This window comes from Drosophila melanogaster, chromosome 3R (genome assembly GCF_000001215.4).
Source record: "Drosophila melanogaster chromosome 3R".
NCBI classification, from domain to species: Eukaryota; Metazoa; Arthropoda; class Insecta; order Diptera; family Drosophilidae; genus Drosophila; species Drosophila melanogaster.
This window is the reverse complement of record NT_033777.3, coordinates 31713365-31735481: the sequence shown is the minus strand read 5'-3', so window position 1 is coordinate 31735481 and position 22117 is coordinate 31713365. Positions and strand designations below refer to the sequence as shown.

Here is a 22117-nt window from a genome sequence, read left to right as displayed (position 1 = left end):
TGTGATTGGCTGTGGGGGTTTTTAAGTGTATCGATTTGTGATTTTATCAGAATTAATGAAATATGTTTCAAACGCTTTTAAAAATAATTAATCAGTAAAATTTTCTTTATTAAAAACTCGTTTGTGGTTTTTCCATGAATAGTTATCCTAAAATCGCAACTATAATTTCTAGTCATTGAGCGCACAAGTCTTAAGTCGTATTTGTTGCGTTAAGTAAACTGTAAAAATCATAATACATAATACCAGATTGGGATTCCGTATAAATATCAGTTGTCTCTTCACTGGAAGTCCGTTTTGTTGTACGCTGGAACATTGATCCAATGCCTTATGACTACACCTAGATCCTAGTTAAGTGGCCTTAGTAGTTAATTAAGTTTACAACATTTCGTGGGGCCGCAGAACAGCGTTGTCGCGTTCCTCCGAAGCCACCAACACGTTTTGAAGATTGCACAATTAGCCAATACATTTGATTCCAACTTGTTGCCAAGGAAATGAACAAAATTATACTACGGACTTTGAGTATTAAACAAAATATAGCTATGTACAACAAAAAATAAAAAACAAAGGTCTATATAAAAAGGTTTAACAAAATCACAAAGAGAAATGAAAAGTTCTAAAGTTGCTTGCCTTACGGATCGTGTGCGGATCCAGTAAGCGGCCAGTCGAATTGTTTATAATTAAAGCCGAAAGTCATTAAAGTTCACTGAACTGCTCAATTGCGTTGCTCAATTGGGCAAAACTTATGTCCTAGGTAAATTAAATACTAGTGTTGCTTAAAAAAGGCGTTCTGGACGGAGCAAGTGTTAGAATTAATATTGCTTACGGGTTTACATTAACTAAAAATCGTTTTGAGTCTGGTGTGTTGCGTTTGAGTGCCACGATTGCTTATGTTGCTATGATGTATTCTACAGTTCAGAGCTCGCTGCTTAAGGTAAACGTTGTTGTGCGTTCGTAGTCCTTCCGTAACTCTGGTCCTTCAAAGTCTTTACGTTGCGGTTTGTGCGGTAGAGGCCAAAGCCAAGGACTTGCCCTCCGCCACAGCGCAGGAAGCGGGCGGGGTGGGCGAGGGCGACGGAGAGATCTGTATCTCATCCTTGATGATTACGTCTTGTTGCAGGCTCAACATGGCGGCTGCTGCTGCTGCTGGATTGGAGGCGTCATAGCCACCATCGCTCAGTTCCGCCTCCTGTTCCGCATCCTGGTCTTCCGCATGCTCCATCTTCACGTCGGGCAGGATAAGCGAACTGTCCCGGCTGTCAAAGGAGGCGTTTTGCTGCTCCAGTTGCTCGGCCAACTGGCGGTGGTAATGATCTTGCTGTTGCTGGTAGATCGTAGCGTGCATATCCCCTGCAGCCGCTGCACTGATCAAGTATTTCAGGGGGCTGAAGGCGCCAATGTCCTTCGGCGGCGTAAAGTTCTCGTGTGTCATCTTGAGGTGGTTCTTCATTTTATCTGGTCGCGAGAACTCTTTGGAGCACACGGGACATGGGAACACCTTGCGATGCTTGCCCTCGTGGTAGAGAAAGGCGTGACGTTGGAAGCTGTACTTGTTCTTGAATGTCTTCTGCATGTTCTCCTTGGCGCACTCGGTACAGCGGTAGACGCCCTCCACGACGCTCGCATACCGGAAGAGATCCAGCCCCCGCACGGACATCTCTGTCAGGTGTTCCGCTTGATCATCCAGCGTCGACTGGGCCTTGCGTCGAACTCTCCGCCGTTGAATCGGACGCTTAGCTCCCTTCTTTCCACTTCTAGGCGCGGGTGGTGGTGCCGTTGCTGTCTCCGCAGCAGGCGAATCTTCCTGCGCAGGTGTGGCTTCCGCCTCGTTGCCCTGGTAACCAGGCAAACCAGCGTTCTCATCAGCCAGCGTGACCATTTCATGATCGGGTTCATCGCTTTTATCCTGCTGATCATTAAGAGACAGCAGCTCCAGGTCGTCATCCATAAACTGGCCAGCACTCGAGGGAGACTCCTGCTGCTGCTGTTGGTAGTAATCGGTGGTGTTCAGCATGGAGTTGTTTGCTGCCATGTGAAGCAGTAGCTGGTGGTGCAGGTTCCCAGTGCTGGCCACCTGAGCAGCCTGCTGCTCGGCGGCATTTGCCAGCGAGTGCAGACCAATGCAGGCGTTGACCTCGTCCTGGTTTTTCTTCGGCATCTCCTTGGACTGTTCCTCGGCATTAAGGGCAGCATTGGGGGTCACTGCCCCCGTGATCCTGGTGGCAGGCGGCACCTCAGGATCCTTGGCTCCACCTCGCAGCTGTTGCTTGAGCAGAGAGTTGCTGTTATTGCTTCCTGTCGCCTGCCGTATCTTCGGCTTGGATTTCGTAGGCGTCTGGGGGGATCCTTGCTGCGCAGGCGTCGTAGTGTTAATGGCGCGTATCTTCAGGCCCAAAATAGTAGGCAGGTGAACCGGGGCGGACTCCCTTTCATCGCTGATCTCCAGCAGGGAAATCGTTTCCGAAGGACCAGTGCTGCTGCCGCCTGGAGCCGTTGCTGAGATTGTCGTCGAAGAGGAGCCGAAGAGCCGCTGGGAGAGCTCTGGAGTGGCCTTAGTAGGAGTAACTGTAATCAAAGATATTTAAAATATGAATTATATTTCCGGACCCATTAAAGACAGTTTAAATAGGAAAGCAGCTCCTTGACTGGAATTTGCCCAATCCCAAACAAATGAATTAAAACAATCAATTTTGTGTTTCAGAACTGATTTTGTTTTGAGTGTTTTTTGCATTGTGTATTTTATTTTTCTTCTGTTGGTCAGTTTTAAACGATAATATAAAGGATCTGCTTGATTAATATTGCGTGTGATTCACTATTTAGTAATTATGTTTAACGTATCGTATGATATATCGTAAAGTGTGTTTCGTAATTAGCTAATTTAAACGGAAACCATGTTACCAACAATTTCCAGACAATTTTCTCATTTTCACATGGAAGTTTGCCTTGCATTACGATTCTTATCTTTCATTTTCTTTGGGCATCAAAGCATGACTCTATATATGTAGCTATATTCCTCGTTCAGGTTTCGAGTTTGGACATTTTTGTTTGAAAGCGAGAAAATTGCTGAAGGTTTATAGTTGTTGAATGCAAAAATATATGTAAATGTATTCATATAAAAAAGTAGACTAAAAATAAAGTAAAATATAGTACAAACAAACACATACAAATAAATATGCATGACCTGTTTGATTGATTGTTTAAAATTAACGCCAAAAGAGATGTTTGGAAGATTGGTTCGATTGGGTGGAAATATATATTTGCGATATTGGTTAGTCGGTGTTTGGGAGACGGCGGCTTACTAACTAAATTGCACTAGCTACCACTAAATAAAGAATTAAAAACAAAATTATTTAATAAGTTAGCGTACGCAGCTTGTTTATTATTTGATTGCGCTTAATTTTGTTTCAATTGGTTTTCTGTACGTTTTTTGCAGTTGTAATTTTCTGAATCTTTTTCGTAGTTTTCTCTTAGTTCTCGAATTGCAACAAATTTGAACGTTTTACTTGACTGAGGAATTACTTGTTGTCTACTTTTCAAGTTCTTTATTTTGTTTGGAGATCGTTTCGCATTAACAACAATATTTTGTGGTCTGCTGCGACTGCTCTGTTGTTACTGTTGGATTTCAACTGCATTTTGTTTTGCTTTTGCTTTTGTTTTTGTTTTTGATTTTCATTTTCTTTGGCGATAATTTAAGCCTCCGATATACAACATAAATCGTTTGATAGATAAATTAGGTTTACTTTATGCTCATTAATATTAGCGTTATATCATTACAACTATGGTTGCTGTTACTATCTGTAGTTACACTTTATCAACGATCCCGACGAAACATTTTCAATCTTTCGCCGGGTCTCGGATGTTACGGGGAACGGTGTGGGTGACCGGTGACCGGGTTGGTTTTTGAGGGTGTGGACGTGCTGGGTATTCTGGGTGTGGTGCTGGGTGCCCAACGACCTTGACCCAGACCCGGGATTAACTTTTAACTAGCTTCATTTGAAGGCAACAAGGTAGATCTGCGCTCCCTCTCGCAAGATTAACATTACATTGATTATCCTGCTTCTGTTTTCAGATTTCGGCTTGTAATAATTTTATAGAATTAACATTAGCATATCGAACATAGTGATATTGATAAATTAATTAATAGAACTACAGCTAGACATACCATTCAATGTTTATATATATTATTTATATCATTATGTATAACATATCCGCGTGTATATATAGTTTAATTATCTAAAAGTGCAGGTTTAGTTTCGGTTTTTAGTGTAACTCTTGCCCGGATACACTTCGCATATAAGGCCGCTCTGGTGTCCAATAAAAAGGCAACCCCTAGTGGATGGGTTTGTAAAGTGTCAGCCAAAGCAACTACTTGATTTTCGGTCTTTGACTACGCGCTAATAAAAAACGATCGACACGTTGTCGGCGATCGGGGATAAATAATAATCGTAAATCTTAAGGGTAGTTGCTAGGATTAGATTAGCTTTCCGTTCTGATCGGGTCTTTGAAAGGGGGTTTAGAAAATAAGTGTAATTGTAACTGAAAAGGTAAATTGCACAACATAAAAACGTCTGCTGGCTTGGAGATTTCTGCAGCTCCATCGAAGCCAAGTAAAAAACTAAAAACAAAATCAACAAAAAGTTTACTTTAACTCCCCTCCCCAACAACAACTAAATCCCGAAGAGCGCCTGGCGCTGCAACATGCTTCCTCCAATCGTTCGCGAGTGCCTCAACCTCACTATTTCTTTGAGTGTGTGCTTTTTTGGGCTTGGTGTGAGGTGCCCAGAGATTACTGCGCCGCAGCTGCTGGTGCTGGCGGTGCGGAGGTCGTCAACGGACCCAGGGATCCGCTGGACGAGGACGTCGACGACGAGGAGGAGGTGGATAGCGCATTGCTGGTGGCTGGCAGCGACTGATTTGAGTTCTGACCACTCAGATCCGGCGGCGGAGGCGTCGAGGCTCCCGAAACTCCCAGTGGCTGGCCTGCTAGATTCGCTGCCGCGACTGTGGCCAACGCCGTCGAGGGATTTTCGATCTTGTGGATGATTTTCACGTGCGCCGTCATATTGTCCTTGCGCGTAAACTCTTTGAAGCAGAAGGGACAGGGGTACACTTTCACATTTCGCTTGTGGGAGGTAACATAGTGACGGCAGAAGTTACTAATGTGCGTGTAGACGCGGGAGCAGACTTTGCATCGGTACGTATGCTCGCCCTCTTTGGTGCAGTAGTCCCTCACTGAGCCCTCCGCCTCGCCCTCGCCAACGTTGCTGCTAAGATTCAGCTTGGTTTTGACAGAGGGAGTTCCTAATCCAGCACTCAGGTTCGGCGTGCTTCCGCTCAGACCAGCAGCCTTCAACTTGAATCCATCGTTGCTGTTGTAAATGTCGAGGTATTCCTGGCTGCTAAACACAGCCGGTTTTACATCGCCGTTCTGTTTGCCCAGTTTGGGCCGCTTCTGGACGCGCGGCTTGACCGTGGCTGTGGAAAAGGAGCCGGCAGGCGAGACCAATGGCGTGGAGGCGGCGTTGACCTTGCCAATGGGCGTTAGTTTGGGTATGCTGACCATGCTTTTCACCTGCGCTCCACCAGCCGCCATTCCGATAATGTTAAGTTTGATTCCGCTGGCCGCCGCCGCTGCTGCTGTTTCCACCTGGTGTTTTCTCTGGGCAGCGATGAGGAAGGCTTGTTGGCGCGCCTGCTCGTTGAGGTGACTACCATCCGTGTGGTCCTGCGTGGGTGAGCTGTTGTCGGTGAGCGGGTTGTACTTGAACTCTACGGGCTCGTCATATTCGTCCAGCATAAGTTGAGGTTCCATATATGATGTGTCCAGACCTTCGCCATCGCTGTCGTTTCCGTCTAAAAATTGTAAAAATATAGGTTAACTCTATACTTTCACTGGCCGATACTACTTTTATACGCCACAATCATCTGCAAGTTTTTGATCTTATTACTTCAAAGTGTAAAGTGTAAAGACCAATATGAATTAAATATTCATTTGGTAATGCAAATCTCTTTTAATGTCTATGAATCTGCACTCATAAATAAGTTTACAAATGTTTGGCGTATAAGTATAGTATAGTATGATGTGATATGGGTGTAGATTTGTGTGTGCAGGATGTATGCGAGAGAAAGGCAAAACACATGGCGCGAGCGAGTGAGAGAAAGAGTTTCAAATCGGATCGGAAAAGCTATAGGGATTTCAAGCCATTTTCAACGCGTTGCGTGTTCGAAAGTTTTTTTTTTTTTTTGCTGTTTTCATTGACAGTTTTCAGTTGATCATATTCCTGTTGTTGTTTGTTAATTTTTGCATTGTTTCGAGGAGATGATCGGAAATGGACAACAGGTATCAGCATTTCGTTGTGAGTGATGGTCATGAGAGGTGGCGAATTTGTTTCAGTTTCTGGAGTTATCTTGCTACTCTTGACATTTGGAGGCGCGGTAAATTTGGACAATTTTTTAGCTAAATGTTTCTTGATCATTCTTATCACGTCGGCCATGAATCCCTGTGAGCTCAACCCGATTCTCAACTTCACAATAATCTCTTCGTCAGCTGGTGGATTTGCATTTCTTGGGCATCAACTGCATTAGCTGGTTGTTGGGGACACTCACCTGCCGACGGACGGAAGATACCTCGAGCGTTGCGAATTCACTTAACAATTTTCGTATTATTTTCGCACATTTTCTTTAACATTTACATTAACATTTTCACTAAGCGGGGGAGAAACCGACGCGAGTTTTTGCTATTAGATTTCTACTACTTGAAATGCGTAAAATCCCTTTTAGCTTTTCCGATATTCGCAGATGAGATTGGTCGAATGTGGTTATGTGACTTCAGCCTGGCTCTGTATTGGATTCAGTTGGATTTCGGTATATGTCTTTGCAGGGTGCACATGAGAGTCGACTTAATAATGGTTGATGGTGCATTGTCTTAGGACTAGGCAAATGATCTTAGAACTAGGTAATGCTTCGCGCTGTCTATGCGGGAATGTATTGGTAAAGAGGACTCACCGGAAGTGCTGTTGTCTTCATGATGGCTCACCACGCGGTGATCCTTGGAGTTCTTTGATCGTTTCGAGGGCAGAGAATCGCGACTTTCCTGCGGGTGGGAATTATGGAAAATGAATTAGTTACACGAAATATTTTTAGCGAACGCTTCGAACTTCGAAATGTAGTTGCAGTGCATCGGTGCTTCTTTTGCCACCACCTTTTAGAAATTTTTAAAACCAGACTTACATTTAGATCATCCGTGTGTCCTGCGTTCGGCTGATTGTCGTCGGAGCCATCGTCATTGCCGGAGTAGGACTCGTTGCACATTTTGCCGTTGCCCAGGTCGGAGGAGTCGTTCATCATGTTCTCGCGATCAAAGTCGTCGTAGTCGTTCCCCGTGCCATTCGAGCTGCCAGATAGCTTCCGGGGTCTGCCCCTCTTTCGCTTGGGCATCAGGGCCGAGCTGAGCAGCGATGGCTGCACCGGCAGGGTGGGTGTATTTCCGGCATTGGCGGCACTGGCCAGCAGACCGCCGGCCTGCGAGCGATTCCGCTGGGGCACCAAATACGGTTGGATGCGCTGCAGCTGGGGTGTAGTGGCTGTGCTCTCAGAGCCCGTCGCACCCGCTCCTGCAGCTGCTGCTGCCGGCGAGGGCTTGTCGTCGTTGACCTCGGTGAGGCCCTTGATGCGCAGGCTCTCGGCCACGCGCAGGAATGCAGTGAGTCGCTCCTGGTCCACTGAGACCTCGCCCCTGTACATAAAGTCTAGCAACGACTTCATGTCCGAGTAGGGCACATCCTTAAGTATGACAATCGGATGCTTTTCCGGATGACTTACAAAGAGGGTATTAAAGTAGGGACTGCAGGCGGATAGCACCATCTGTGATGAATCAATAAGCTTAGTTAAAGTAAAGTAATGATAATAAAAAAAATAGGTTTCTATCTAAATCTTACATTGCTTTTTGATAATTAATGAATTTTATTTTATTGTTTAAAATTAAATTAGTCTTTTTGGAAAATTATTTTTTTATTTCGGCACTATTAATTATACAGCTACATCCACTCACCTTGTGTGCCTTCAGGTGTTGCCCCTCGACGGCCAGCGTCACATCTGTGAAGGTTTCTGCGTGCAACAGCTGGTCGAAGACGGACAGAAGGTTGCTCTGGTGGTTGTTCCACCGCAGGCAGAAGCGTTGAGATGCCATCTTCATTGGGAGGCTGTGGTTGCGTCACTAAGCGATGTCCGAGTGTGTGCGATCGCGATCTATGTCCTCATGCAAGTGGGGCATCAAAGGTCCTTTCGTTGTCCTGGGTTCGGATTCTTACTCCTTGGGGCCTGACAGCTGCTAAAACATATATTCCAGGGCGTGCTGCGATCAAGGAAAATCCAAAGGTTAAATGTACGCCTTTAAGTATTAAAAAATAGAGACTTTCTGTACATATTTATGTACATCAACAGTGTTCCTATTTTTTTTTCGAGGGAAACATTACAAAATAACTAAACTGTGGTTTGAAATCAAGGGGTCTAAACTTATTATCCAAGTTAAATTCTTGGCCTCAGCATTTTGTGTACTTTCGCCTTTTCCCAACGCAAACCGCAGAGTCCTGCAGCTGGAAATAGCTCTGCTGGCGCGCTGTCGACTTTCAATTGAGTTTAATTTAAGAGTCGACCCCAAAGGGTCAGAGACGAGCACATTATGCAGGCCCCGATGAGGAAAAGTAAATGAGGAAATTTCAAATGTGTTTCAAATGGGGAGACAGGCAAAAGAAACATCGACAAAGCCACGCACACGCACTGCAACGGCTGTGTGCGTATATGCATGAATGTGTGCGTGTGTGGGACAGAGAGCCCGCGACTGGAATGACAGCAACAGCGTGAATGACTTGGAAACTTGCCAAAGGGTGTGGAATTAGGAGAGAAACAAATGGACGAGGTTGACTGGAAAACTTTACAGGCCTGCCAACTGGAAACTGGAGCGATCACGACACAAACACACACATACACGCACCAGCCTTAATTCCATCAGAGGAAAGTCACGGAATGGAATATTCGTGGCGCTTTTTTTCGTGTCCCCGTTATCTCACTTTCGGTGATCGCAATTCCAACAAAAAAATCCTTGTCTTGAAACCACGCTTCCTCTTGCTTCCTCCACTTGCTAAATATTTGCCGCAGCCGGTCTTATCTTATCGCTACGGCAGTTTCAGTTGCTTTGTACACTTAATTGAAAATCATTCCCACTCGCCCACGAAATTCCCATTTCGTCTTCCTGGCACCCATACACATGCATGTGGTTTCTTTAGATTGCTTTATGTTTTCCACGCTTCTATTTTGCTGTCTATGCTTTGCACTCTTCGTTTGTTTGCATTTGTTATTGTTTTTATGCACTTGTTCAAATCAATTGAGAAACCATTCGATGTGGGGAGAGAGCGGGAGAGATCAGCACACACACAAACACACACTGGCACCGCCAAACAGTTACTAGAAAAGCTTAGCGGGAAAAGCTTTTTTCGCCTGCGCGATCGCACTAATATGTATGTGTATTTCTCACTTATGTCTGGCTTTTAAATGGAATTGTATTGTTTTTCTGCCACTAGTTGTTGAGTTTTTTTATTTTTTTATTTTTTTTACCGTTGTGTGTGAAATAAAGTAAGAGCGAGTGCGGGAGAGAGGATCAATTTTAGTTGACACGTCCTCACTCGAGAAAGACTGGCGAGAGACTGAACAAGTCAAAGTCCTCGACGCAGGAAGCCGACTGCTCTGCCGACATCCGCTGCTCACTCACACCCCCTCCCCAGGCGCACACATACACGCACGCACACTGCGCCTGATAAGAGCGGATGTTTTAGGGGTGGGCGGTTGCCTGCGGAGAGATCACTTTACAGGGGACACGGACACATACGCTCTGCTTTACACCCCCTTTGGGTACGTGTACGCCTTTAAAAGGAGACGGATATACTGAGCGAGCGAGACAGAGCGGATTCTTCGGTTGGGGGGATTATATCGCAGATATCGCATATACAAGGTCCTAAATTACTATACAGCCTTCCATTTTCGCTCCTCGTCACTGTTTTGTATACGATTACATATTTGTACGTATTGTATTTTAAGTTTGAATTTATGTTCTTCTGAAACTATCACTATATGTATGTTAAATAAACATTATAAGCACCTTATTCAGTTTGTATTAGAAGTTTAAACTTATTCGTTGGAAACACCAATAGTTTCTCCACTCTTTCATCACATTTAAAGGGTTACTAGTGCACTGCCCGCAGTTGTTAAACCGAAATTACTATTCGCTATTTCGCCTGCTTCCTTTGCACTTTTTTCATTTAATTTTAACTTGTGGAAATTTTCACAACTCAGCGCGAGAGCAAGAAACATATGTATATGTAGAGAGGGGGGCGCGCGTGAGCGGAAGAAACTCTCTTTCTGGCAGCGGCGCGTCGTCGGCAATATTTCGTCCGTCTTGCTTGACACCAATACACTGAGTGAGCGGCGATCCTCTGGCGATCCGATCGGCAACTGGGCTCCAAGTTCCCGAGCGCCAAGGCAGCGCAGTCGGCGTCGCTGCCAGCGCTGCTTCTTCTACTTCGTGCACACACAACTCGGCAAATCCTCCTCTCTCGAAAGGAACGCTCTTGCTCACACACACACGCACACAAACAGGCAATAGGGCTGCGGTTCGTGGAGACTTTTCGCTTGGTCCCCAAGTCTCCAAAAATGAGAGAGCCCGAACGCTAGAGCAAGAGAGCTGCTGTTGCTCTCTAGCTTGCGCCTTTGACTTTTTGAATTTTTAATTTCCAGCAAAACGGGGTTAAAAAGAAAAACACGCTGAAAAAAAGCTAGGAAGCCACCGACAACAACAACAGCAGCAACGGTTCGGGTGTGCAACAGTTGATGATTTGTTGTATCCCCCGCATTTTCCCGCCGCTGTAGAAGTGCATTGTAGGTTTTGTTGTTGTAAGGGCAACTTCTGGGCTGGGCTCTTTATTGAAACCATTTGGGGTTGGGCTGCAGCTTTGCTGGGGTTTTCCGGACCTCTGAAATATCGGAAAGCATGTGGAAAAGCGAGAGCCAGTAAAGAAGGCGTGGTGGGATGTACAGTGGATACTCAAATAAATTGACTGAAGTTTAAATGTTGAATCTTTTTTTTTACAAACCTTAGACATTTGTAAAACATTCACAACATAAATCGAAATAACAAAGTTTGGCTCAAAAAGGCACTTCACAAAAAATATGACGAGGATCATAAAAATATGTAATTATTCACAACAACAAAATTAATGGGTGTTTCACTGCATGGCTTTGTGCTGGCTGGTTGGCAGGAGCGTTTTTCTGAGGTTTTTTTTTTTAGGAGAGGGATTACGTAAGCGGGCTGTAAATTCTACAAGTGGATTGACTCAACAGCCATTGGGGATCGGATCCTAAGCAACGAGCTTTGAGCACAGTTCCCTCGCTCTTTTATAATTTGTTCGTGTGTTTTTATCCTACACACCTTGGTGGGTATTTTGTTGCTGCTGTTGTTGTTGTTGTCTATTATTAACTGGCTGAAGGCGTAACGGCAGCAACAACAACACACCATCCCCACCCCTTAGCCCCTTGCAACGGAAACGATCGTTTCGCCTAATAGGCTCTCACACACACAGACGCACGCACACACAACGATAGAGCTCCCCAACCCAGGTGAAATAGCAACAAATGCACACACACTCGCACACACAGGCTAGACAACTACAACAACAATAAGGTAGTCACTGAATCGTAAATTCCTGTTGCTGTTTCTCAGTCGACGTCGCTGCCGCTGTTGTTGTTTGCCTTGCCCTATTGCGTGTTGTTGGTGGTGTTTTTTATTTCATTTTTTCAGACTGTGTAGTTTTTTCTACTTTTGAGTGGCTTTTGTGGAGCTTTGCCAGGGACTGGAACTCTGACTCCGGCTCTCGGGTCTATGGGTCCATTGTATGGGCATGGCTGCACGGTGAGAAATAGGATCATAGGCCATTAGGGCGGAGTTTTAAGTACACATACATATGTATGTAGTTACTTTTTGAACTCGCATCGCATCAGATCACATCAGCTTAGAATATATGCAGTATATGACAGCTGATGATCTAGGACAATGTAACTTCCCTTAATTATATTGAAATCATTCCTATATGTACATATACACACATATACGTATACACACATATGTACATATATGTATGTATGCGATCTAATTGATCCTCAACTCGCACCTTTTTTGTGCAGTGGTTGCTATTGTTGCTGCCGTTCTACTTAGTCGCTGGTCTAATACGTACACATAAACCGCTCTATCTACGCTTCATGACTTCCTCTCCCCACTCCCCAAAAAAGGGGTTTCGGTGGGGGGAGTTGTCAGCGGGGAATGCTCTCCTGCTTGAATTTTATCAGCGTAAAGCTACAACAATAAGTTCCGTGGGGCGGTAGATGCATGTGTGTGTGCGAGAGCGGAGGTTGGAAGTATAATCGGTGACAGGGCTCACAAATTAACGATGCTTCCTCTTCTTCTCCCACAGACCACGATGATGATGTTGAAATTTCAAATTCGGTTGGGAGTGAAAACGGAATTTGTACATTGCACGGAGGAAGACCCGTTTGAAATGTGGCAGTGAGGATGGGCAATTATAACGAATGAGTTTCCCAATGTGGGATTTTCACAGCCAGTAAGGAATGGAAATCTTGTGCCTCGCATGTCCCATGACAGCTGACTTAAGAGACTTCTTTTTTATATAATTTTTCTTCTTGGAAGGTGCTTGGTCCTTGGATAGCAATTTAAAGCCTTTTCTTGATTATCGAACTCCCCCGGCTAATCTGGAGAAATTTAAATAATAGAAATTAATATCTCATGCCATTCAGAGCACCCGACCTTTATCCGCGACCATCATGGTGAGTCTTTCCGCCGCACAAGGTGATTGTCTCACCTGATCTCTTAATGAACCTGTTTATTTATGGGCTTTATAGACCCTTTGGGCCTCAGAGGTTGCCAATTGTTACCCAATATCTTCGGCCTAAAGTGGGTTTCTGGTGCTAGTTTTCTTGAATGCTGTTGTTGTGGTTGAAGTCTCGTCTGGCGGGGGACATACAATACTATATATCCACTACCCAAACGAGTGTGTGTGTGCGTGACACTTGGCACATGTGGCCCACACACAATCGCAATAGTCGCCCCCGCAACACATCGAACTGTGTGAAAATCCAGCTAACTGAGCCGCCGAGTCAACCGAAAACCACCAGAGCCTGTGATTTCTACATGCGTGCGTGCTCCCCCTTCCCCTCACCCTACCCCAGCCTCGCCCAACAAAGTGCGTGAGATCGAGGGGGATGCAAGACCGAAGGGGCTTTTGGCTTTTTTTTTGGTTTCCTCTAGCGATATTTGTGCCGTGTAAACACCAAAAGCCACTGAGTTGGCCCGCAGAGAGAAAGAGAGGCACATTAGCTCTCCTAACGTTAAGGCGTGTGGGTAGTGGTGCCAGCGTATCTGTGTTGATGACTGACTAACTGAGTAACTGCTGCTAGCTGCTGGCTATGTGGCCGGATTCTGGTGTTCCGTCGACGCCAGCGGCGGAACAGGTATCGCAGGTTGGCACCAAGCACATGTGCCGACTGCCAGTTCCCCTAACCCCTTCCCAACAACCCTCCTGCCCTAACGCCTTCCTGCCGCCGAACGCCGCGTCTGGAGACTAAAACCTCCCAAGCCCCTCCTTCTGCACAGAGAACAATTGAGTCCTAGGTCAGCAGTTCCTTTGAACTTAATTTAGGTACAAAATATATAATGGTATTTTATTCACGGTCAACTGAGCCAACTTTTAAAACATATCCTTGTAATGCATGGACGATTGTTACTCTGATTTGGTTACATTCATAACTCTCCTGCTCCCTTTCTCCCCCGCTCTGTGCTCTTCGATCTTCGGTCTTCGTTCTTGCGCGCCGTCTTCGCTCTTCCCAGCGATTCTCCCTGCTTCGTTTTCTAGCGACGACGACGCTTGGCTGTCATAAAGTCCCGTTGTTGTTTTTGTAGCTCCGGCAGTTTCTAGCGCTTTCTGCGCCTTTGTTCGCCAAGTGTAAAATTCCTTTGCACGTAGGCACCCAAAAGAAAAAGCTTGGCTTAAAGCATAACAAAAACAGAAACGGAAAAAATGAAAACACAAACTGGAAAAAGGTTAGCGGCCAAGCACGTAAGCCCCGAAGAGAAGGGGCTTTCGAGGGGCCGTTGTCAATGCCACACCAACACTCGCATCGTAGGACTCTGGTTTTTGGACCAAGTCAAAACCCCCCCCCCCCATGGTTTTCAAAATTGTCATTCAAGTGTAACCGAGGTTTGTACACACACTTACCCACCCACCAACATGGAATGTAAATATGTATGTGTATAGTTTCATTCATAGAGAAATTTAATAATAGACACGCCATGGAGGAATCCCCGCGAAGCACCATGGAGATCATTCGAGATTTTTTTATCGCCATTTGTGACAACCTAGGAAGTGCAGTCGGCAACGGATTAACGAATTGGTTCCCATTTAAATTTGAAGATACTTCATTAGCAGCTTTTTAACCGTTGAAATATGTGTAATATAAATACTATCCAATAATATCTATAACAACATAGAGAGAATGATTGTCAATTCATTATATATTGATTGTTTGTTCCACTGTTTGTTATCTTCATCAAGGTATCTATAAATCGATGGATACGTAAACTTATTTATTGACATTTCGAAAATACATTTATTTAGTTTAATGTATTTCTTTAAAACCTGATTTTAGCCGGCAATTTTGCATTTTATGGGTTGTCTTAAAATTAGGTAATTAAGAAAAGTTCCTCTTTAACATGTTATATAGCTTTTAATATGGGATAATACCATATTATGTATATTTAAATAGGAGTAAGTATTGGTCGCACAATGGTAACAACATATTTTAAGAAAGAAAACTACATATAATTATGGTAAGAAAATTAAAACCGAAAGTCTGTTTGTCCCATTGTGCGTATAATAGCAAAAACAACAGCATGTCCCCAAAGATACACAACCACATGTCTGTAACACATCCGATATGTGGATATGTGTGTATATCCGTACTGGTTCCAATCATATAAGGCAAACATTTGCGGAGGAGTGAACGCCAACGAAAACAACAAAGAACCGCTCTGCTCTTCGGCTATGAACTATGAAATGAGCTTGGTGACACGGGGTGCAGGAGGAGGGGCAGCGGCAGGGAAGGGATGGGGCTGGCTTTGGGGGAGGACGGGGAAAACTAGTTGCCCTCGGTTGGGTGAGCTCACCCTGTCGATCGGCGGGATGTGGAAGCTGGAAAACTGCGACTTCCAATGACTGATTTGTGGGCATCGTCAGAGGGATGTTGATTTATTTCAGAAATAGAACAAGTTACTGGTTTTTTATCCAAAAATGTATTATTTATCTATGCACATATGTATAAGTTACTCGACGAGATCAGCTCAGCATGTAGCTAGGGATTTTAGTGTTTTATTTTCTCCGTACTCAATATTTGCCTCTCCGTACAATATTTTTTCTTTTCCAAAAGCCTAACCACCAATGGGGGACTCAAAAACTAGTTGACTAGTTTGGGCCGTTGATTACCACATCGTTTTCGGCTATCATTTGTCAGGCAAAAAATGCAGTCACTCACAGCAGTGCCATAAAAGGGCGTCTCTCCTCGACGATCTTGCAACACTCCACCAGCCCCGCCTGCCCCTTGAACAGCCCACAGCCCCTTCCCCAGAGCCTCAGGGCTGTCAGCATTATTGATCTATGCCTGCGTTTTTGTTGCTGCGACCGCTTCACGCCTCGACCCACACAGTCATTTGCCCTCGCATTCGCAGAGCTTTTTATGGCGGTGTCCTTAATTTAGACATTCGAAATGCGGGTCACCGCCGGACGGGGAAAGTTCCGCAGCTCAGCATTCGCACTGACACACTTGGTTGGCCACTCGACGATCCACCAGCGCTCTACACATGGCCACCGCACAACCACCAGAACCCCTCAAAAGTCGCTGATAATTGCGAAATCTTAATAGTGTTGAAGGCGTTATTCTGAAACGCAAAGCAGCAAGCACTTTGAGTGTTGGGAGGAGAACTACGAGTATGCAAAGGAATCCAGTGTTAGTATGCATAATTTTGGGGAACGGAGGGATATGCGATTAGGGTCCAAGAACGGGCTTGTTGCCCATTTCCTGCGATTCCCTCCGATTCTGGAGAATGTGAGTTCATCAGTGCGCGTGCTTTGCGTATGTATGTTTGTAGTTCTCTTAACCGCGTTTTGCTGATAAGACGGACGAAGGAAGTACCTCCACGATAGCAGTGTGTACACATGCATGTACTTTGGTCGTTGGGACACGCCTGATAAAGGCACCAGCTGCAGAGGCCTTGCCGCCCATGATTCATGCCCGATTGCCCTTTCCTAGGAGCCGCCAGAATTTTGGACTCATGGCCGATGAGAAAGCTTTCTTCGCTTTGCTGCGATAACAGCGGAGAAGAAGAGAGAATCGAAATTAGAATGCCGGCATTCTTCGAAAGTAACGAATCACACAGGCCCATGTGTTTGCTTTGGGCTTTCTCCGCGGGGAAAACTTTAGTGAACTCAAATCAGATGCCTCCTTCGGTCTCGCATCGAAACTTTTCTTTTCGGTTGATATACACCCCAAATGTTGGTGGCATGGGGCGTTCTTCCTGCCGTCGTTAGTAGAAACTAGAAAACTCGGTGCGGATATTTATAAACGACCCAATTGTGGGATCCAGCCAGCGATCCTCTGACGAAACTTTTGAAAACAGCTGCACCCGGCCATGCGGCGATATCCCCTCAAAGGCCCACCGATCGAATCGAAAAGCTAAATGGGGCACTCAAATGAGGGACAGAAAGAGCGAATCGCGAGGATCGTACGTTTGGAATCGCCTTGATCGGCTGGGCAAAAAAGCAACAAAGGAAACGACGAGAAATACGTAAGTGGGGGAGTCATCGGGGCTATGCCCATTACTTTTAGGATGCGGGGTAACATTTTTTGGTTATTTATAAATTATATATTATGGTAAGTACATTTTCTGGTAAATATCCACATTTAAAACTAACCATTGTTTAAAGCAACAATCTCCTGTAAGTTATTAGATTTATATAGACTGTGCAGCACATTTTGTTACCCTTGACGTACATAGCTGTTTAGTGTGCCCATATCCCCTTTCTAGGATGTTCACTAAGGGGTATGCCCAGAAAAAGCACGCAGTCTGCTGCTTTCTCTTCGTGCGTTTCGTGGGCCTCTGCCGCGGTCGGCGTCGCCATATATTTCACTTTTTAATTTCTTAAATTTTTTTGATAGCGTTCTCCTTGCTCTCCTGCCGTGTGTGCGTCCGTTTTGTGGTATGGTATGTGTGCGAATGCCATCCCCATAGTCTCCACTTCCACTTCCTCCTGCGCCTCCTACCTCCTCCCACCACCCACCACCCATCGTCCCCCACACCGCTGCGCACTCAATTAAGCTTATCGCCCACTGTCCGCCCGTGTGCGTGAGTATCTGTGTGTGCTTTTTATTTGTGTGTGCCTTGTATCTGCGACGTTTTGTGGGGATATCTGCGTGCTGCTTGCTTTTTAGAGGTGACTTTCCTCGTCTGCGCTCCTTGAAGGCTACGAGGAAAACATCTCTGCTGGCTTCTCGTTTTCTGTCTTCCCCGTTCGCCTGTTCCTCTCCTCCTCCGCCTACCACCCACACCACACCACCCCACCTCACCCCCATTCACTCGCCCTGGGAAGCACGCTGCTGGTGTCGTGTGCAAATGGCCCCAACAGCGGCGGCCGCAATCGAAAAATCCTCTTTGAGAGGATTAAAATATACACAGCTTTTTTCTTATTGTCATGTGCTCTTTGCTTCCCTGCGAGCGGTACAGTGGGGCATATGCGATGATTTTGGGTAAAAAGGATTTTTGAGGATTTGGCATAATAGTTATGATAAATCTCAGTACTTCTTGGACGCTTATATGTCATATTATCGTTTTGAGCTCAACATGGAATTTCAACGGAATTTCTGTAAGGACTGTCAGGAATGTATATTTGTTTTGAGCTACAACCTTCAAGATTGATTGTAAGTCCAATTATGAAAACAAAAAGGGCAATGTGGAATTTGAACACAGCTCCACTGTGCCCGCCTTGTATCCCCAACCTCCGGTTGTCCCACACACGGACAAACGGAACGGACACCGTCCCCTGGCAAAGCTTAAGGGTAGCAGAGGCGTTGGCAGCGCTGCTTTCAATTACATTTCATTTGCATTTCGTAGTGTGCTGTCTACCTCTGTGTGTTTATTTCTTTTCGCTGATGTTGCCTTTTCCCGCACAAACACAGCGGCGTACTATAAGTTCGCAGCCTTAAGTCAAATGCCTGGCCATCCGCTCTCCTTTTTGAAATTCGCTTTTGTGGCTGCCATTCGTTGAAGAATGCAAAATAGGAAACGGCTGGCAGATGAACACATCCACCGCCGATTGTGTGGGTGAGTGATTTTTGAGTTCTTCAGTTTTTCAGGCACCACAGGGCGTATACTTGACGCGGACATTGAGCTGCGCCGGCAGCGGCGTCGACGTCGTTAATTGAATTATAGTGCATGCGTATGTATGCTTGTAAGGCCTGCAAAAGGCTTAAAACGGTAAAAAAAATATTTAATTTCAGCCAGCAGGCGGAAATTGTGAAATAAGCCTAACTACGTGTTTGGGGTCCGGAAATTACTAGAAATCCTTAAGAAATAACATTAGGTTTTATTTGGTAATTGTTCTTTAAATTTATTATGAATCTTTGATATCCATGTAAGTAAAAATTTATGATCTTTGGGCAACTGTAACTATATCTGGAGGGTTACCACTGCTGCCTTCTGGTTTCCGTCTTTTGCTTAGCTTTTTTCGGCCCATTCTCTTTTCGCGAAGATTTCTGCCTGAGTTACAAAACATATTTTGGTCACTGACCTTTTCTGTTTCTTGTATTTTTCGTTGATTCCTCATTTTTTTGCTGACTTTTGAGCGTTTTTTGTTTGTGTTCCACTTTTGAATTTAGGTTTTTGCAGTAGTCGGAGTTTTTGTGCAGATTGCTAATTAAAAAAGGAGATATATGGGGTACACGCGCGACTTGTATGCTATCAGGATGGGCAATCGGGGCAGCAGAACCCCGAAAGCGAAATACCTGGCGTTCTCCGCGAAGGTGATTCAAATCAGAAATGCATTCAAGAAAAATTTCATTTACTTGTAATGCCACAAGCCCCAGAATATGAAAAGGAGTATCGTGTGGATGAAAAGGTATACCACATGAATATACACGGGGAAACCGCGCACAACAGACATTTATTTAGCATGGCAGCTGGCACTTGCGAATGAAATAAATAAATATAAAATCATTTTAAATAACAATAATCAAGGAATGTATTGTGCAAATTTGGTTCCGAATAATTGTTGAATACGAAAAAGGGGCAGGAAATCGGCGCAAGATGGCAGATACATTTAAGTAGAATTTGTGAAAGAGTCACGTGCACTAAACCAATGCACCGGAAAAATTTCCTGTATTATTTCAATCATTATTTGTTAAAAATGTTTTAACATTTCTTGCCCTGTGTACTTAAGGGAGAGTGAGAGAAGAATAGATAAGAGAGTTCTGCCTTTTCCTATCCCCCGCTGATATTGCGTATACGCCGCTTGGACTTTTACTGTTTCGACTTTTTATGGGTTTCTACGAGCGAAAACAACAATGCATATGTTCAGATCGCGTTTGCGTTGTTAGTCATGTCATCCTCTTTCTCTTTTCCCTCTTTCATTGCTGCTTTAACCGTTTCGATCGCCGGCTAAACAACAGTTATAATTCGAGCATAATGTTAAGTGAGCGCAAGGTGTTCACAAGTGTCTTTGTGTGTGTGGGGCAAACAAACAGAAAAGCTTTCGCGGAGAGCGGGAAATATATAGTAAAGAGCGCATAGTGCTGCTCTTGTCGTTTCATTAACAAAACAACCGCAAAATTTATGTGTGATCTGAGACTGGGCATTCGTTTCCTTTTCGCCCCAATACAAAGTATAATTCACGATTTTTGTTGTTGCTGCCACTGTGTGAAGTGGGTTAGCGAATTAAAAACAACGACAGAAGTAACAAATAAACATAACATACAAAGACAAATGCAGATCGGAGACGAAGATTGTGTTTTTTGGGCTGTGATCTTGATTTGCATAATTGAATTTGTGGCTTAGCGTGGAGCACAGGTGCAAGTGTAGAGTTGCCCCTTGGCCAGGGTTGTCAGGTTTCCTTCCTCCCAAGAATAGTAACCAACGTATAGAGTTGTAGCTCACTTTAGTTATTGCGATTAAATAAACGTAAAGCCGAGTTACACAATCAATACATTGAGTCCAAATAATTTGTGCAGTGCAAACATGTTGCGTACATGGATTACTCATTCACACATTCACTCCATTGGTTCATTCAGAAAAACACCGCAAGTGTTGCAGCCACTGGAAGCCACCAGAAGGCACTGGAACTGGAAGAGTGATCAAAAGGGGTGCGCCGGGCGAATGACGACTGGATGTGGAAGTGGGGGATAAAAAAGGAAATGGGCAACTGCAAATGACAGAGATCACTGAAGCACGACCGACAAATAAGCGGCGGACGAATCTATGTATCTAGTATCTGGTATCTAGTGTGGCGGCATTACTCCCCATGTGCCGTATACGGCATGTGTGCATTTGTATCTGTGGCTGTACCACTATCTGTATAAGTTGGATACAAAAGCGTCTTTCCAATAGGCGTGTGTTGGTGCATGTACTGAGCGTGTGAGCGGGAAATTGTTAGAAGAAAATGTATCTGCTAGGCTTTTAAGACTGCTAGATTTCCAAAACGACCCTTGGCCAATTTGTCAGGCTTTTATTGCTATAATTCTGTAATCCAAAAGCTATTAACTGCTGATTTTGTCATCAATTGTTTTCGACTCCTGCGATGTCCTGTTTAAAGTGATTAGATTCTAATCCAAAAATATAATTCAGTGAACATTCAAATCTTTAAAAAAATCACTACGGACTCCAGAAACAAAAGCCAGTTAAAGAACTTTTGAATCTTAATCAATAAAATCCTCATCTGAGATTCAAGATAAGTCTTAAGAAGGTAATAAGAATACTTAAACTTGTCGTTTAAATTTGAACACTTGATGATTTGACCTTTTTCGAAGACTATTTCGTGGATAATCTCACCACTTACCAATTTTACAAATATTCTTGGTAATCCGTTTTGCGGTTTCTTCGGCGGAAGAAGGCTTGCAACACTCGAAAGTACTTGTTGTTGTTTCTGTTTCTTCTCTTGTTGTTGGTTACACGTAATTGGCAACCGAGGCGAACACGGAGCCGAAAGCGGGTTGCGAAAAGGCAAAAGGCAAAGAAATCAGCTGAGGAAACGCCGCGCACGAACCTCCAATCAGAACTGAAACGGCAGGGATGTCGACGTCGACGCAGAAGCCATTTTACCGCATTTGTTGTCCCTGAGCTGAGCCCCAAAACCGAGAGAGAGAGAGAGGCAGAACGAGCACCACAGAGAGCCGCTAAGGTGGATACACAAAGCCGAGCCGAAGCCTTACCGAAAGCTTTGATCACACGGCACGAACTGAGCTGGGAATAGCATGGAATATGGGAGTATGGGAATTGGTAGTGGTAGTGGGCGGTATTTGTAGTGCTCCCGTTTCACATTGCTCTCCCGCTCGCAGGGCACCAAAAACGCAAGTGGATGTGGACGGATGAGCGGACGAAATGGAATGGCAAGAATCGAACATTTGAATGGGGCTCCAAATGGTTAAGAGAACAGCGCAGCCGCTGCTGGCAGCGAGAGCGAGGGAGAGCGCAGTCCCAACTTGACATTTCCATTTCGCCGCTGCGTTGGCGCTCTGCCCTTATGCTCTTTCTTCTCGCGCTCTCCCGCTGATAAGCTGGTGTTGAAAACAAGTCTCCTGCGCTCTCGCTCTCTCTCACCGCCGTGACCTGCTGCTCCACCTCTGCGCCCACCACCCCTTCGCTTCTCTGCTGCATCAGCGTATTACGAAATATGACAACAATGCAGTTTGGTCGTCCTCGTTTTCATTCTGCCGACACAGCGGCTGCTTCTTCTTCAGTCCC

General features: G+C 44.9%; 1 protein-coding gene across 8 annotated transcripts; it reads right to left on the bottom strand.

The window, feature by feature from the left end:
- Window positions 1-89: 89 nt before the first annotated feature.
- On the bottom strand, window positions 90-21615 carry ttk (tramtrack). Of its 8 annotated transcripts, none has more exons than NM_170566.3 (5): window positions 21213-21615; window positions 8048-8350; window positions 7228-7860; window positions 7003-7090; window positions 90-2562 (listed from the first exon to the last, which is right to left on the bottom strand). In NM_170566.3, the coding sequence occupies exons 2-5, from the start codon at window positions 8189-8191 to the stop codon at window positions 986-988; spliced, it is 2442 nt and encodes an 813-aa protein (NP_733445.1). In that variant the 5' UTR covers window positions 8192-8350; window positions 21213-21615; the 3' UTR covers window positions 90-985. The 8 variants fall into 8 exon arrangements, with proteins under 8 accessions (NP_733445.1, NP_733444.1, NP_733443.1 ...); NM_170565.2 differs by lacking the exon at window positions 21213-21615 and adding an exon at window positions 10151-10486; NM_170564.3 differs by lacking the exon at window positions 21213-21615 and adding an exon at window positions 9610-9702.
- Between the last annotated feature and the right edge of the window lie 502 nt (window positions 21616-22117).

Coding starts and splice junctions, on each gene's coding strand:
- ttk (NM_170566.3), bottom strand. CDS start 8,191: ATGAAGATGGCATCTCAACGCTTCTGCCTGCGGTGGAACAACCACCAG. Junction 7,091..7,227: donor GACACACGGATGATCTAAAT/GTAAGTCTGGTT, acceptor TCCCACCCGCAG/GAAAGTCGCGATTCTCTGCC. Junction 2,563..7,002: donor TGAAGACAACAGCACTTCCG/GTGAGTCCTCTT, acceptor CTTTGATTACAG/TTACTCCTACTAAGGCCACT.